Here is a 17,973-nt window from a genome sequence, read left to right as displayed (position 1 = left end):
AGTTTACACAACACGCTAAAACAGCCACAAACGGGAGGGGAGGATAGAGGCATAGACGAAGCGAGCAAGCTGTGGGGCTGGATTTTCACTCTGCGCAAATTAAAGAGTTCCCCTGACTCTGGGGAGGTTGTGTGGAGGCATGCATGGCTGGCAGGTTTCGAGATGTGGTTTTGGCTGAGATTCTGGGCAGGATCAGGGGCTACAGGGTGGCTGCTAAGAATTAGAAAGAAGAATTTATCCTTTCTAGATAGTGAGGTAACAGTGAGAGGAGACGGGAAAGAGTGGGGTGCACGAAGAAAGGAAAGGGATTCAGGCTACTACCATGACACTCAGCTACACAAATTTTGTCCCTGCTTTAGTGTTGGGTTTTTCTCCGGCATCCAGACAGCTAGGTCGTCACATCTTACATTTTTACCAGTAATTGAAATACCATGTATGTACTAATACCCGCATTTCTGCACCAATTCTGAGGTCAGTTCTGGCAATTTCAGTCCCAAACTCCAGTTTACAATGATCTCTATTGATACGTACATTCAGATAAAACCTTTTCAAAGATTTTTACTCATCTGTTCTGCTCTATTTGGTATTGCAGCAACTGACAGTCCTTTAAAAAATACAGAGTATATTTCCCACATTGGACTTAAAAGGCTCTAAAATAAGATACTTCTAGAAAGCATCAAAGAAGTCTTCATGCATAGCACAGTTTTTTTCTTGTATTTATAATAAAGAAACACTTGAAGACACAGTTCAGTATGGTGAGCCTATTATTTTAGACACGAGAAATTCAATCCTTTGCTCAGAAAAGTTTTCTTTTCTCTCCTTGTCACGGAACAGTGTAAAGTGGCCTCAGTTCAAAATGAGAATAAGGTCATAGGACTTCAGGAATAATCCTGACTGAGAATCCTATCATTTTGCAGCGGTTTCTGTCCTAACTCTAACCCTTGTGGGAGAAACCTGCCATAAAAGCATAGTTTTACAGTGTGATTTCTCTCTTAGACTTATGCATCTTTCAAGTAGCAAAGGTCACAGCATCTTTAATGACTGGACAGCTACCACTTCGGTTCTGAAAGCAAGCACAGCACTTTTTTAGCCAGTTCAACTCCAGAAGGTAAAACCACATGAGTTTGCTGGCGTTCATATCGGAGTGCCTGATCTTTCAAGTTTTCTGTCTCATCTCTGATAAATGTAAAGTGTGTGCCTTTACTTAATTTATGATAGTGCTATACAAATTAAGATGTAAAAGAAATGGCTCTTGCTCCATTGTTGCTGGTTAGGTGCCATGGTTATACACATACAGGAAAGGACCTCACTAGTCTTGCTTTGGAAATTTGCAAATCTGTCATAATGAGTTTGTGCAAAATGTGATATGCCGTGCATGTGTAATGTGTTAATGTGCTGAAATCTGAGAGTGCTCAAGCATGAAATAAGGATGGCGTTATAGTACTTCATGACAGGTCTAATTACACTTTGACTGCTGTCTTGCGGAGTTGAAGTAGAAGTGGAGGGTGAAGCTCAGGTCCCAGTTGGAGAGCACAGATAAATCACTGAATTCATCTTGTGAAAGTAAAACCCATTACTCACCCAAACTTACTATCCATGGACAGAGATATCTATCTACCTCTCTCCTGTCAAGAGCATATTCTAATTTTAAAGGGCACTATTTCCACAGGTAATTAACAAAAAAATATTGGACTGTCTTGGATCTTCCTTTTGCTAATGTCTTGGTCCAGCTGCCAAAAGTAGTACAGCCAAAAATGTTTAGTGTGTACTCTGGCTAAGATAGCTCCTGAAACGAAGCTTTGGCATCAGTTCCTCGGTCGTTTGCTGCATCTGGCTAGAATGAGCGAACCCTGACAACGCAGAGGAATTACTCAATGTACACGATTGCCTGGTTTTACACAGATGTTGTTTGGATTAATGACAGTCAGGTTCTTTAAGACTTCCTCTCTACTTGATGTATTTTTAAAATGTGTCAATATGCTTAATCTCTGTTTATTTTATTTCAAAGAGGATGTGTATGAAATAGGTATGAAGATAGTAATATTTATTTCTGAAAATTATCTCTTATGAACCTTCAGTTATTGAAATTCAGATAAACTAGCAGAGAGCTCTGAAATGTATTCAAAGTTCCCGAAATGATAGTGGCGAGAGCACTGAAGAAACAGTAAAATGCTTGCTCACTGAAGGGATATTTGAGATGAATTTGGTAGAAAGATGATAGTAAAGAAATTCTTTTTAACAGTTTTGTTTGTAGAAAGCAATATAAGAGGTGTAAGTGAAGGCGAGAGCAGCCATGTGGAGCATAGTGAGCTCAGTACAGACCTTGCTTGGCGTTCTCTTGGTCAGTACGAAAGGGTGACCGTGATGGTTTTGTGCATCTTTTAAGAGGGAGACAACCACAATGATGTTTAATAGCATGCCACAGATTTTTGTCCTTTTCCAGGGTATTGGCCTCCTTCCAGATGCCCTGGATCCTTAGCAAAGGTTTTCTAATTTGTGTGAATTTGGAGGACTAGGCTATTGTATGTTTCAGTCTTCATCACTGATGAACACTGTACATCTATATACTTGTATTCCTCCGTTGTTACATTTTACCAGCACTCACAATTAAGACTGTGTGCATGCAAATGTGTGAAAACTCTTTCTCCACTATCAATTTTATTTATTTTGAGGTGATTACTGATCCATCCATTCTAACACTTGGGAAATCTACATGTTGGGGAAAAAGTGAGGTTTGGGGTCCAGAGTGTAACGTTCCAATATGACACAAAGAAAAAAGTTTCTGATCTGGGTGGGAATTACATTAACCTCACAAAGGTTTCACATGAAAGTTTCTTTGAACTGTTATGATCAGAAGGACTTCAAACTTCTCTCTCAAGGAATCCATTGCTTTTATTGTGCATTTAAGTTTTGTTTCTAAACCATCCAAAAGCAGAAGCTTGTACTTTCGGTATGCACTTAGCCACAAGGTGTTTTCATTCTTCTGATATTTTTACTGTATCCAATAATTGTATGCGATATACTTTGATACTTTGCAAACAGATTCTTCCTGCTTCACGTCCATCTAATCCACTGTCTGTCCTTATGGAACTGAATCATGTAAGGCTGCCTCTGGCTTGGAAGAGAAGAGGTTTGCACGAATAAAGACTCACCTGCAGTGATTTTCTTTGTAGTCTGTCTCTTGGCAATGGATTCCCACTATAGAGTGTGCCCCAGCTCTTTGGCACATTTTTACGTTCCTACTTTCCTTTGGACAGCATCATCATCTCACATAAAATAGAGATTTCTGTAATATTGGTTTGATATGATCAGCTGTGGAAATTAGAAGTGCTGCAAGAAGTAGGTTATGTGATCAAGGAGATATAGTGCTCTTCCCTCTGAGCAGTACTTTAGTGGTTGTCTGAGGGCTGGTGTTAATTAAAATTGGAAACTAATTCTCCTGAATCGTAGTTCAGCCATTCCTGGGCCTCATGTTTTTTTCTCTCAAGCAGTAATATCTTCACACCCATGACCTCTACCTCTATAGTCAATAACTGGCAGTAGTAATACACATATCTGGAATAAATTAAGATTTTTACAGAATAACTTTCCATTCTATCTTCATTTTCAGCCCCCTATAGTAATCTTTTATTATTAATCACAGACATTTGAAAAAATCAGATCAGTCTGAGAGAGTCACCTTGAAACTTTCACAAATTTTATAAAATTCATGTTTTTTTTCCTGTGAAGGAGAACGCTGTACTTTAACTGTGACTGACAGAGAACTGAGCTAATTAGGGAGACTGTGGTAAATGCTGGGAATTAAATTCAGATATCCTGAATGCCAGTCCTGTGCCATGGCTCCAAATCATCCTACTTGACTTTAACAAGTATTTAATGTGAGCTGATACATTTTTTACATGTTTCATCACAGCTTCTTAGTGGCTAAAGAGCTTCATAATTTTGTGAGGACGTGTATAGATGAACACAGCTCCCTCGAAGGCGGGGGAGCTGCAGTCTCTTCTACCAACTGAAATGTTGGTTTATAGTTCTTGAAGGGTTCAAAAACTTACTCTTGTGTTATTACCAAAGATGCTCTGTGCAATCCAGACACAATTTAATGAAACTAAAGGGACTGGAATCAGTGCTATCAGCTCAGAAAGGGAAATACCTGCCATTCATACTTTTATTCTTACATTTGAAGTGCCCTGTGCAAACTGTAGCAAGAAATGTTTGTTGTAGCCTGTACCCGCCTGTGTTTCAGCTGGTGCCACATGGTGACAGAGGGCTGGAGTGATGCTGCTCAGTTGTATATCGGGAGCTGGAGGGGCTGGTGCTGAGAAAGCTTCTTGTGCGACACCGTGCGTGACCAAAGGCCCTTTGCGAGGTGGGAGTGAAAACTGGGGTGAAGGTCCTTGCCGTGTGAGCTGGGCACGAGGAAGGTGGCTTGTTGGCACCGTGAAAGCCTGTGGAGAAATAGGAATTGCCATTCAAGATCTGGTCTATGGTCTATCCAGGCTAATATCCTCCTTGTGACAGCTGCCAAAGCAGCTGCTTAAGCGTGGAGCAGGCAGCCACCAGGGAAGCCGACAAACATCCTTCTGTTTGTAGCCCAGAAACATGTGACAACCAATGGCAACGAGTTACACAGGCTTCTGTAGAAAGATTTTTTTCATTTCAGTTTTAAATGTTTTGCCAGGCTGATTTACTACTGTGATAAGCTTTGGCATTACATATCAAGGGTCTACACACACCACATAGTTGCTAATTCACCATAGGAAACCTGGACCATGTGCAGCCACATGGAATCAGCAGGTTCATATAGTGGAAAATGTTCCTAAAGGAGGCAAAATCCCTCACTCAGAACAGGAATTCTCTTACTGGGAATTATTTGCCTTTAAAATGCTGTTGTCTATGTCTTATATTATAAATCTACTGCATTTATACTGCATATGAATGCAAAGAAGGCTTCAGAGAGGTGCTGTTTCTCTGTGAATGACATGAATGAAGGAATGAAAGGTGCCAGAATTCCTGGTCAATCATGATTGGGATATTCATAATAGGGAAAAATTTCTGATCTTCTTGGGACCCTGATGTGAGGCAGGGTTAAGGTTTTTGCATTGTTGAAACTTCAGCCTTAGCTGTATTTCCTGGTTTTCCTGTATTGTGTGTCTTTTTCTCCAGGTTTGAATATTTTTCAGCATTACATGTGCACAGACTTCACCAGGTGTATCTGCAATTTTATTATGACAAAAAAACAGGTATTATGATTTGTTTTGCTTCTTCCTTCCACTTGTATTGCCAGGTTGCGTGGCCCCTGCTGAAGGCTTAGCTTTTTCCTGGGACCCTGAACTTGGCAGCCTGAGGCCACGGCTATCTGCACCAGGCTCAGGTTTTCCCATCCTGGGCTCCTGAGGAGTCCGCTAGCATTCACGCTCCCTAGCAATACTACACGTCTGCAAGAGGAAAAATGCAGGTTCTGCAAACTGTCACTCCCATGGGATCGTCAGGAGGGGCAGGGGGGCTGCCCGTCCTCCTCATGCTGACGGAGCTGCGCGACCCTCTGTGCCGGCCGCTTTGGAAACCCGGGCTGCAAGGGGACCCCTGCACACCCGCACATGCAGCTGAGCTGTGACAGGTGCTGCCTGATGACATTAATGAGGTGTTGTTCATTTACTCCTCATCAGCCGTTCCCCATCTGGGAAACACTTCTTTGGCCACTGAAAATATCCATAGTGTTTGCAGGACCATGAGGCAGTGTAGCTGTTCTTACCACCTAGTCAGAGCTCAGTTTTATCATTAAAGGCTAATGTAAGGCCCCACGGACACACTCTGAAGCCAAGCTTAAGAGGAGCTTGCCCTGTCGTAGGGCTCAAGAGAGCAGGGGGAGGAAAGTGCACCTAATGACTGAGTGAGGCCAGCGGGTTTGAAGGTAAAAGAACAGGCCTGTCATTTTCCCTTGGAGGATAAGGGAGGAATTTCTAGAATGCTGTAAGACCACAACATGATCAGAAAGTGTCTGTGCAGCCTGTGCTTGGAAGGGTTTTGTCTCCTCTCCACAAAACCCATTCTGGCAAGGTCTCATGGGCCAACAACAGCAAGCAGGTTCATCCTTTCCTCATTTCCCTGGTTGTGTCTCCTCAAGATATATGAAGGCTAGAACTTTGCATGATTCCTAAGAAAGTGGGGCACTCAACAGTACTCTGCCCCCACTCCCTTAGACTGTTTTTTGAGATGTTCATCCTGAATCTTGTTCCTCAAGCATTGTAACTGGCAGGGATGGTGTGCCTTACTCCCTAAGTCCAAACCCCAAAATTCTCTACGGCAAAAATGAGTCTACTAGGACTCAGAGGAGTCCTCCTGATTCATGATTTCACAGAAGGATTTATAATCAGAGTGAAAAATAGGCTTGTCAAAAAAATGCTGAATTTTATTTGAGCATTCTGAGCTTTTCCTCCACTCTTGTGCTAGTTTGGAAAATAATCCAGTAGAAGTACATGTAACTTTGAACATAGATCAGTGGCTCTCCATATAAATCTAGGTAATCAGACATCTACTGATAGTCCAACATTTGATTTAATAGTGACTTCATTAAGTACAGAAGCGCTTTCAACTGAGTAATACAATTTGGACTCAATAAAACACTGGAAAACATACGACCTGTAGGGAATAATCTTACTTTGGCAGGAATGATGTATGAAGCAAAAAACAGAGGACTCTTCTCTCTGTAATTCCTGTGGACTGGCTCCTGAAGTCCTTAATCGGCAGACTTCACATTGATGTCAGCAGGTTTGAATCAGACCAGAAAGTGATATAGACTGTTATGTCTCTGGGCAGAAATCTGAGGGCAGGATCCAAAGCCTATCTTTGACCAAATGAGGCTGGAATGTGGAAAAGTACATGCTGAGGTCAGCAGGAGGAGGTCATCAGCAGTAAGTGAATCTATGGTAGCGTTTTAGTTCCAACCAGGTGTGAACTTCTGAGATAAATCTGCTTGTCCTCACTGTCTTCATGCTGGTGCACATTGTGGAGAGGTCTTGCAGCACCCAGGCTGATTGTTTTCAGATGGAAAAAATGAGCTCAGACTCCTCTGACAGAGGACCAGACTAGAGCTGGTCTAAAGTAAATCCACGCTGAAATGTGCCTACTGTGGTTGCTTAGCCCTCAGCACTGTTTCTGCTCCTATTAGGCTGCTCTAACTGCTAATGTATAAATAACCAAACTTTTTTCTCCACCCTTTGCTTGAAGACACAACTAAGTCACTGAACTCATTAAAAAAAAAAAATCTACTTTCAGTTAACCACTTATAGTGTTTGGAGAAATACTATTAAATTTACCAGTGAAGTTTCTCAGAACAGTTTTTTTGAATGTGTGTGGCAATCTCATTCAATTGCATTAATACAGTTTCTGTTTGTTGGGTCACTATTGCCTGGGCTGCCAGGGCTTGATTTTGCTGTCTGTCTGTAGGAGTCTGGTACCATTTGAGGCACTCTGGGGTGTCTGAGACATCTGCATGCAATAGGCAGATGTGACACTCAATTTAATCCTACCTAATACATTTTCTTTGTAAGGATGGGATTCAGTCATCTCACAGTAGGCATCTAGGGCCTTCAAATTTCTGTAGGATCTCCTGACTTCAGTGGTTCCTTAGCAGGACATGGATCTGCTGTAAGTCCTGTCATTTCTGTCAGCCAGCTGCGGATACCTCACACAACCTAGGACATCCTCGACAGTGCCGGGCACCTGTGCTTAGGGGAATGGATTGAGCCCTGGTCACTCTGTGGCCAGAGTGATTTTTGAGTGTTGGAAAAGTGTCCAGCACTGAGGGACCTTGACGACAACTTATTTTTGCTCTTATGATAGCATCCGTAATTGATAATAGTGATCAAAACTGAATAATGAGATCGTCTCTGCTTCAACAACGAAGGATAACTCCATCGCTTCAGCCCTAGGAAGTCTCTGAAAGGTGTTTCAGGTTTTACATGCAGGGCAACATCATTTCTGGGCTAAAAATGCCAGCAGTAGCCCAGCTATCATATTAGAGAGTTCTGCATGGCCTAAAGGATTTGCTTTATGGGAATCTACTACAGGAAGTGGTGGAGACAATAAACAGTGATTCTATAATGAAAAAAAAAAGAAAAGGTTTTATGCACAGCCCTCTTACATTTATTAAGAAAACCAAAAAAACCCTCTACTCCATCCTGTTTCTTTTGGATAATACCAGAAATCTTGGAGGTAATACATTGATGAAGAAGAAACTTTTGAACAGGTAACAATCCTTTGAATTTACAGACAGTATTAATTAAGAAGTTTGCCAAGCCCCCTGAAGTGATTACATTTTTTGATAATGTCCATGTCATCTATGACTTACTGTGATCAAAAAACAGAGGATGCAATTTTGGTTTTGTTTTGTTTACCTAAAAGAGGAAGCTTATACAAATCAATGCTAAGTTTAAGAATTTTTAATTTCATATGTCACCTCAGGGTCCATACTGAGAAGTTTATTGTTTACCATGTCAGGTGATCACAGCCTTCTAATGATCTATATCAACTCAAATCCATAAATAGATAGGAGGATGCCATACTTTCTGTTGCTTGGAAAATGCCACTCTAGAGTAACACCACTGATCCCTGGGAGCTATTCTATTTACATAAGCCACTGCAGGTTAGGGTAGAGACTGGTCCTCTCCTGGCAAAGCACACAGGTATACATAATATATACAGCTCCATAGGTGAGAGCACAATCAAAAGTACCACAGCTTTAATAGTCATCATCTGGTTTCATATCAGCCTGTCTCCAGAACCGACATCCTTACACTAATACAGAAGTTTTAGAAACTCCAGCTGACATAAACAACCATGCCTTGAAAGTAAACACCAGTGATCGACAACTTATGTAGCTATTTTGGGAGGTAAAAAGCTATCTTTTCAGCATTCTCGATACCATCCTCCAGAAAATGTTCAAAGGGCCAAAGGTGTGGATCCTGTCATTCCCCCTTATTTTGGTTCACTCAAATGGCAGCCTCCTTTCCTGGTTCTGACATCTCAAAACACGCTGTAGCTAGGGCTGCCCCTTGAAGATATGCCCTCTCACTGGGAGCAAAGACCTTGGCTGGCGCATATACATGTTGGTCTACTGAAGCCACTGGAGCTAATTGTATAACAAGGCTCTAGCTCACCACAGAGGTGTCTTTTTCTTAAAAGGAAATATTCTATTAAGTATTAAAAGAACAATAAATAGCAAATAAAAAGTCATGATATTACTGATTTAATTCTTTAAATCTTCAGAGAGGTTCTTTAGATGTTTAGAAGCCTGATCGTAAAAGGTTTTTTTATATTTATCAAGGTACAAATATCTGCATTCACCATGCATGCTCAGCCTTTCATGGGAGATGCAGCTTTGGCATTTCTCCTGTTGATCTCAAAACAAATGCTGCTGATTTTAGTGGGAGCACACCTACACCATTACGGTTCATGTCTCTATTGTCCAGCACTTATATGGCCATTTAAAGTCAGAGCAGCGCTGCCCAAGTATGAGTGAATAGAGAGTCCTGACCTGTAACCCTTTTGCTCAGTTGTCAATAACTGCTCCATATGTAGGCAATGCTGGATAATAAATTTGTGAGAACCTGAAGAAAAATTATATAAAATGGAATTTCCAGTCCAGCACAATTCAGTGTACTAAGCTATATCTTGGATCAACTTGCTTTTTTCTTCACATGGGAAAACCTACTTTTCTTGGGTTGTTTTGTATTGACTTCACTGGCTGTCATGCCTGCAAGCTACGGTAGTAGGCAGAAACAACCAATTCTTTGTACAGGTTGTGCTTTTGCACTTTAAATAATCAAGGGTGTAGCAGTCATTGCAAAGCTCACTTATCTGCTATTTTGTAGTTGCATCCTGCAGCTGAATTGGACAATTAGGTATTTTTAATCAGTTGTCTTAAAGACCTGTGAGTCTCTAACTCCCATGTTTTTTCCTTTGCAGATGCCACCGTTGTCCACAGCTGCCCTCCAGGACCCATGAGAAGCCATGCTTTCTGTCAGAGTACATGGAGAAATACCCCTTTTATCGCAGCTGTCATCCCAGAGACTCATTCAAGCCCAAGGAAGAATACAGGATGCCACAGATACCCATGGAAGGCATCTCGACTGTGAAGTATGAAAAGAAGTGAAAGAGAGTGAGGACTGTGAGCTAGAAAATGTGTGTGTGAGAGATGGGTGATGGAGAGGAGTAAAATCATTGTTTTCACAAGGGGACCCTGAAGAGAACAATGCCAGGGTTGTACAGACACTCGTGAGGGCTCCACGAAAGAAGTGATGAAGGACAACAGAGTCTGAGGCCAGTTGTTATAGTGGAGGCAAGCAGTTATTTTTCTTCTGCTTCCTGGAGATGGAGGTGTGGTCTGCCCAGAGAACACATGGGCCATGGGAGCACATCATGGTCTTGGCATTAATTCACTTCCTGCTTTGGGAAGGCTTCTGTGAAATCAATAGAAATGTTGACTGAGAAAATATGGATGATATTGGAAGGGTTTTTTGTTGATGTTCTGTGTTTTGTACGGCACTGTGTGCAGTGTGACCCGAGTGACTGATTTCCAAGGAAATGTGAGTATGGTAAACTGTGTTGACTGGAAAGGGAGTGTGAGTGCGCCCCACAAGGGAGTCACTGCCCAGTGCTGAGCTATTTTTGCTTTTCAGCTACATTGCTGCTCAGACTGTTAATATTCAAAATAAATCCTCACACTTGCATTGTGCCCTTTTCACTGATGGAATTAACTGCTGAGCCTGTTCCCTGCTGCTGGTAAGGGGATGTGCCAAGCACTTGACAACAGGAAAAACTCATGAGAAAAAGGCTTGGATTCTGCAATTTGAATCTGAGACCTTTGCTCAAACGAAGGTTGCTGCCTGATCTTCATTTACTTCCTCTGTCATCCCAGGCAGAGTCATGAACAACCCCACTCCTGCCTTTGCTACAGCTAGTTAGAGATCCAGGAGATATCAGTGGCTTTAGTGAGTGTCAGTGGACTAGTAAGTCTTAGTATTCAGACCATCCACAAATACTCATCCTAGTCTTGACATGGAGGCACTACCACCTGCTTCCCCTCCCAATGCCTTCTTAAGAATTGTCAGTCTAACTCACAAATGTTGCTGAAATGCCTAACTTCTATTTACATTTGGGATGCCTCTGCCTATGCAGGAGATTTCAGCAACTACTGCAAGGCCCAGGGGTATTCAAAGAGACTTTCATAGACTTGTTTTCTACATATGTCTTCTATCTCCTGCATGAGCTGAAGTAGCCACAAAGATATCTGTCTTTGTGTCTGCCTATGACCGACTCCTGGGCTCATTGGCATGATCTTCAGGAAAGTGAGGATGGGCAGCAACCATGAGAGGTCTATCAAAAAGTCCTTAGAAATTTCCTGTTCAAACAGCAAAACTATCCTTGCTCAGACAAGGCTAATGATGCTCATAGTAACTACTACTCCTGGAGTGTAGTACAGCTTCCAAAAATTAAACTGGCAGAAAAGCATAGAAACTGCTTACATTTGCTTCTTCAAAGCATATGCTCCATCTATTCTTAACACTTACCTACACTTATGAGAGGAGAAAGTATCAAACTTGAAAAGCTAGCCAACAAATTGCAAGTCTCACTGTCCTTTCCAAGGAACTATGGTTAGAAAAAACATGCAATGTGAAAGTGCCAAGGCCCAGTGGAAAAGTGCCATCACCCACTAAAGAGGGCTAAAAGCTCTCCTTCTGTGTAATTAAACTCTCCTCAGACCAAATGACTTGACTGAACGAGTAAGAAAGAATAACTGCGGTGACTGTGAGGTCAGCAAATACTGAGTGGTCACCAGTCCTCTGTAACAGCCCTCTGCAGAATGTCAGGTGTCATATTGCAGCAACAAACCTGCTTGATGAAGTCCAGGAGATACAGGCATGACCGTTTTTCATGGTGTCTTGGATGCAGGTTGCACTGATTTACCAGCAGATCAGTTTATCCTCCATCATTGCCAAAGCAAGTTCTGCTGTATTGCAATGGCCAGAGTATGAGAAGGTACTCCCACTGCAAGAAAATCCTTGGACACACTGGTGAGGAATTGCCTGGCTGTGATGTGTCACATGTCTCTGGCTCTACTGTTTCAAATACGGGATTGTGCAGTATACTGTCAGTCTTGGGAAGAGCCCTCTCTGCTGCTGAGTCCTTCTTGCTACTGAGGATGCTGCATGCCTGTTGTATTCCTGCTTGCCTTTTCCCAGCCCCCCCTTGAAAACTACATGTTGTTATTAGGCAAAGCTATACTTTGCTGAAAAAAGGGTGCCAAGTGGCTAAGACGTGTGAGACTTCTTGACGTTCCTTTTTTTTTAAACTTCTTTATCTCTGTTTTTTACCCCTCTACCCAATACTTTGCAACATTAATGTTCCTCCCTTCTGCTTCACACACAGGAGTTTGAAAGCCTTGTTTATTTGCTAAAACACACATGTAATACACTAAAGTCAAAGGCCTGAGTCTTTTGCCCACCCACCATCACTCCAGGTGCAAGGTGTCATGTTAATATTGGAATAGCTGATGGTTTCTCGTGGCCAGTTGCCAATGCTGCAAATAGATCAGCATGCTGGGGGAAAAGCACTCTGACATTAGAGACTGAACCTGCTGGTGCCGGGTAGTGGACTCTCTGCCCTGTGCCAAGGGATCTGGGAAGTGAAATAGGTTCAAGTTAGTGAATCTTGCATGGTGATATTATTTTCTTCTCCATCTTGTTTTGTTGGAATTAAATAACACTACTTAACTATTTTACTATCTTAAAATAGCTCTTTTACAGTGCTATATGAGAGGAAGTTGACTTTCTGGCTGCATTCATGTTTCTTTCCTCATGTAGTGTTGTGCTGTAAAACTGTTTTGTTGGTATCTCCCCATCCTTGGCTGAGTTGCTCTACATTGCATTGTCTAGGAAGCCTATTGTTCCCTCTCTCATATGTTTTCCATACATTATAAAAAACGTGCTATTGGACTTTTAAAAGGAGTTATGTCCCCTGGTGTAACTTCACTGTAGAACAGAGATAGCTTTGTGTGGAGAGAAGGGAGAACCTGGCCTGCCTGAGGTTGTACAGAACTGTGTAAGTCCCTTTTTCAAAAGCAAAAGGCTTGTGTGTTTCAATAACCATTTGTATCCTATCCAAACTTTCCTAGGCTGTGGAGGTAAGGGAAAGTGTTTTTTATTTGTGCGTCCAGGAAAAGGAACATAGTTTTGTCTTTCAGATAAAAGACATATTGACATTATTGTTTGCAGGAGAGATTACGTAGCTCATGAAGTGTTCCCACCGAAATTCAAATCACCTGAAAAGACTGTCAAGAGTGATGAGAGTATGGATTTGACCTCCACTTATAGACAAGATTATAACCCCTACCCTATCTGTCAAGTACCTCCATGTCTCCCCCGTGAGAACAAACATACCTACAATGACAAAGTGGACACATGGACCACTTACAAAGGTACGTGCCCTTGCAGCTTTTTGGGGGTTTCACTGGTAGCATCACTTTCAAAGACAACAGATTAAAAAAGTGTGTGGTTATTATGCTTTCTGTGTATGTACACCAGATCATGAAGTGTGGGACCAGTTTTGTGCATGCTGCAGAGTTAATCTGTGGGTGTGCAAGAGACATACCTGGGAGTTATGGACATCCAGAAGTACCAGGCTCTACCCCTGGGAAAAACAGATGAGCTCTGGACCTAATTGTGCCCTTATTTCTCAGTAGCAGTAGTTTGTTGTAGGTGATTTGGCTTTGTGGGGACTATGTTCCTTCATCTCTATCAACGCTACTTCTCTTTTCAATGCACGGGGACAAACCTTACAGTCATACAGTCACAGTAAGAGTACTAGTTTTGGTAGTTAGTCGTAAGTAGAAAATCAGAGGATCTTACCTAACTTTTTTACATTGCTTCGAGCTAGATAATGTTGTTAAGCAGATAGCTAGCATTTGTGTATTATTTGAAATCATTTTTAATCCTTTATTTACATTATGCTGTGCAAATATAAAAGCTTATGATGCAGTGCTGGCATTGAGATTTATCCCAATGTACAGAAACAGTTTCTTCTTTAAACTCAGAATAATAAAGGAAGGAAGGAAATAAAAGCTGTCTGAATGTAGTGTTAAGATTACCCAGCTGAAAAGACTGAAAGACAGCAGTACAGCTGCATGTTTGCAATGGCATAAGCTGGAATTTTTACATTAAGAGTACAGGAAACACTGTCCATTTAGAATGACTTGAGTTGTGAAGACTGTGACCCTCAGGTGCAAACTACTCTCATTTACGCAAATTTGAACACTTTGTTTTGCATGGGCTATGTCACCAGATGGTGTTCATTGGAACAGCTTCCCTGAAGCCAATAAAGAAAAACTGCTTTGCACAGGCAGAGGATCTTCTGCCTTTAGATATGCTCAAGTTCTCTCTATCTGAACCAGATGCACATCTTGTCTTTTGTCAGTGTTTAGGTCAGCATTTTAACTGTTACTCAAGAGTTCTAATAAAACATATCACAACCACATTCGGTTATAATTTGTAGTATTTTTCAAAATGCTGCAAATGGAAATCTCCATACAAAACTCCTCAAAGATCAAGTTCCATATTGAGTTAATTTGTCTTTAAAGGCCCAGGTTCAAGTGTAAGTTTTCAATGTACTCCTCTCTAGGCATTGCTAGATTTTACTGATCATCATTCAAAGTGTGCAATTTTATAACACACTATTCAATCAATTAAGCATAATTCAAATATTTAAGCAGCATATAAAAGAGTGCTGCTTTGGCATTAAATTACCTCTCCTACTCTATGGTTAGACTCCTTTCTACTACACACACCATGTCCCAAATTACACCGTAGGTTTAAGACGATGCTATTGCATACCACAATTAATGTCAGAAGACCTGGCAACCTGATTTTTTTTTATCAAAAGAATTGAGGTTTCAAAATCCTAATCTCCCAGCTACACTTAGCTGCTTTTACCCATCTGCAGGTATGTAATCTAATTTTAGTGCTGTCTTGCTTGGTTATAGTGAAATGTGCCTAACCCTCCAATAACATATGGTTCGTATCCTCTGTTCCCTTCTGCACCCCCTAATGTTTCCAAGATTGTGCTACATGGGAAACTATTAATATCTATGGAGAAGAATTAGAGTTACAATAAAATTGAAATGTATTTTGAAGGGATAGAAGCACTGCTGGCTTGCACTAAGTAAAATAAATTCATAATACCTATGAGGTCTCCAAATCTGTGGAGCTGGTAAATTTTTAAAATCGAAGACAGATGGACTTTCTTGTCATATTTTGAACATTTTGCAAAAGCTGTGGTTATGTCCAAAATGCACAGACTAGTTTACCAGCAAGGACAGTGGGAAACCTAACATGTTTTTGATAACTCCTGGTTGGCATCTAAAATGCCAGATCTCTGAACCAATCCTTGCTTGGAGATGGACTGAGTCTCATTAGTTTCTTTTTAACATGCTTTATTAATAGATCCCCTGTAATGACACATCTCTGTGCATGCTCCTAGATCACCTTGCTGGACCATCTCTCCAGGAAAATGATGTACCCTATCAGAAAATTGGTTCAGGGCCTAGGCATGAGGTCAGGATCTCACCAGCTCAGCAGCGCCTGGGCAGCTCCCACTCCCTATAGCAGAAATGTGTGCACCTAGGGGAGTTAAACGTCCTTGGGAATAGCACAGTATGTGGCCTGAGGGTTTCAGTGGCAAGAATAGCAACAAGCGAATATCTACACAAGTGTATGAATATCTACACAAGGGTGTGATGAGCCAGCTGAGAGCTCAGTGAGTCAACTGAGCTTATGGGTAAGGATTAAGGGGCAGAGCAATATGGGTGACATTGTTGGGGGTGTTTGCTATAGGCCACAGAGTCAGGAACAAGAAGTAGATGAGGACTTCTACAGACAGCTAGGAGTAGCCTTATGTTTGCAGGCCCTGGTCCTCATGGGAGACTTTAACCATTCCGATATCTGCTGGAGGGACAACATAGCAAGGCACAAGTAATCCATGAGGTTCCTGGAGAGCATCAGTGACAACTTTCTCATACAAGAGATAGAAGAGCCATTGAGGAAAGGACCGCATGCTTATGAACAAGAAAGAACTGGTTCGGGGTGTGAAAGTTGGGACAGCACTGGCTACTGAGACCATGAGATGGTGGAGCTCAGGTTCCTGAGAGGAGGGAGCAGGGCAAAAATTAGGATAACAACACTGGACTTCAGGAGAGCAAACTTTGGCCTGTTCAGACTTAAAAGAATCCCATGGGATACAGCCATGGAAAAAAAGATGGGTACAGGAAAGCTGGTTAATATTCAAGGATCACCTCCTCCAAGCTCAAGAATGGTCCTTCCCAAAGATCCTGAGACCTGTATGGATAAACAAGGAGCTCCTGGCAAAACTCAAACATAAAAATGAATAGGTAACCTGAGAGGAATATAGGAACATTGTCAGAGTATGCAGGGATGTGACAAGGAAGGCTAAGGCCCATTTGGAATTAAACCTGGCAAGGGATGTCAAGGACAACAAGAAGGGCTTCTTTAAATACATCAGCAACAAAAGGAAGACTACGGAGAACGTGAGCCTGCTACTGAATGGGGTGGGTGTCCTGGTGACCAAGGATACAGAGAAGGCAGAGATACTGAATGCCTTCTTTGCTTTAGTCTTTACTGCTAAGACCAGTCCTCATGTTGGCTGGGTGCTGGAGACGAGGGAGAAAGTCTGGAGAAAGGAAGACTTTCCCTTGGTGGAGGAGGATCAGGTTAGGGAACACTTAAGCAAACTGGACATCCACAAGTCCATGGGCCCTGATGGGATGCACCCATGAGTGCTGCAGGAGCAGACCAATGTCATTGTAAGGCCACTCAATCATCTTTGAAAGGTCGTGGAGATCAGGAGAGGTGCCTGAGAACTGGAAGAAAGCCAGTGTCACTGCAGCCTTCAAAAAGGGCAAGAAGGAGGACCCAGGCAACTACAGGCCAGTCAGCGTCACCTGCATCCCTGGAAAGGTGATGGAGCAGCTCATCCTGGAGGCCATCTCCAAGCACATGAATGATAAGAAGGTGATCAGGAGTAGTCAGCGTGGATTCAGAAACGGGAAATCATGCCTCACCAACCTGGTTGATAGCCTTCTATGATGGAAAGACTGGCTGGATAGAAGAGGGGAGAGCAGTGGGTGTTGTTTAACCCTAACTCTAGGAAGGCTTTTGACGCTGTCTCCCATAACATCCTCATAGACAAGCTCAGGAAGTGCAGGGTAGATGAGCAGACAGTGAGGTGGATTGAAAACTGGCTATACTGTCAGGCTCAGAGGGTTGTGATCAGTGGCATGAAGTCTAGTTGGAGGCCTGTAGCTAGCAGTGTCCCCCAGGGTCCAATACTGGGTCCAGTACTGTTCAGCTTATTCATTACTAACCTGGATGAAGGGACAGAGCGCACCCTCAGCAAATTGGCTGATGATACAAAACTGGGAGGAGTGGCTGCTACAGCAAAGGGCTGTGCTGTCACTGAGAGGGATCTCAACAGGCTGGAGAGGCGGGCAGAGAGGAAGCTCATGAAGTTCAACAAAGGCAAGTGCAGGGTCCTGCCCCTGGGGAGGAATAACCCCCGGCACCAGGACAGGCTGGGGGTTGACCTGCTGGAGAGCAGCTCTGCCGAGAAGGACCTGGGAGTGCTGGTGGACACCAAGTTAAGCATGAGGCAGCAATATGGCCTTGTGGCCAAGAAGGCCAATGGTCTCCTGGGGTGCATCAGGAAGAGTGTTGCCAGCAGGTCGAGGGAGGTGATCCTGCCCCTCTCCTCAGCCCTGGTGAGGCCCCATCTGGAGTACTGCGTCCAGTTCTGGGCTCCCCAGTACAAGAGGGATGTGGCACTACTGGAGCAGGTGCAGTGAAGGGCTACAAAGATGGTTAGGGGACTGGAGCATCTCTCTTATGAGGAAAGGCTGAGAGAGCT

General features: G+C 42.6%; 1 protein-coding gene across 3 annotated transcripts in view; it reads left to right on the top strand.

Annotated features, from left to right (window-relative positions):
- Positions 1-17,973, top strand: part of LOC106495875 (stabilizer of axonemal microtubules 1) — a 37,916-nt gene that overhangs the window by 16,829 nt on the left and 3,114 nt on the right. Inside the window, exons 2-4 of one of the 3 annotated variants that reach the window (XM_067316233.1) lie at positions 9,967-10,137; positions 11,953-12,074; positions 13,275-13,477. In XM_067316233.1, coding sequence (XP_067172334.1) covers positions 10,012-10,137; positions 11,953-12,074; positions 13,275-13,477 — 451 coding nt within the window. In that variant the 5' untranslated portion in view covers positions 9,967-10,011. The other 2 variants (XM_067316234.1, XM_013956436.2) reach the window with 2 other exon arrangements.

Source organism: Apteryx mantelli, chromosome Z, assembly GCF_036417845.1.
Source record: "Apteryx mantelli isolate bAptMan1 chromosome Z, bAptMan1.hap1, whole genome shotgun sequence".
NCBI classification, from domain to species: domain Eukaryota; kingdom Metazoa; phylum Chordata; class Aves; order Apterygiformes; family Apterygidae; genus Apteryx; species Apteryx mantelli.
The sequence above is the reverse complement of the archived record's forward strand: the minus strand, read 5'-3'. Positions and strand labels throughout refer to the sequence as shown.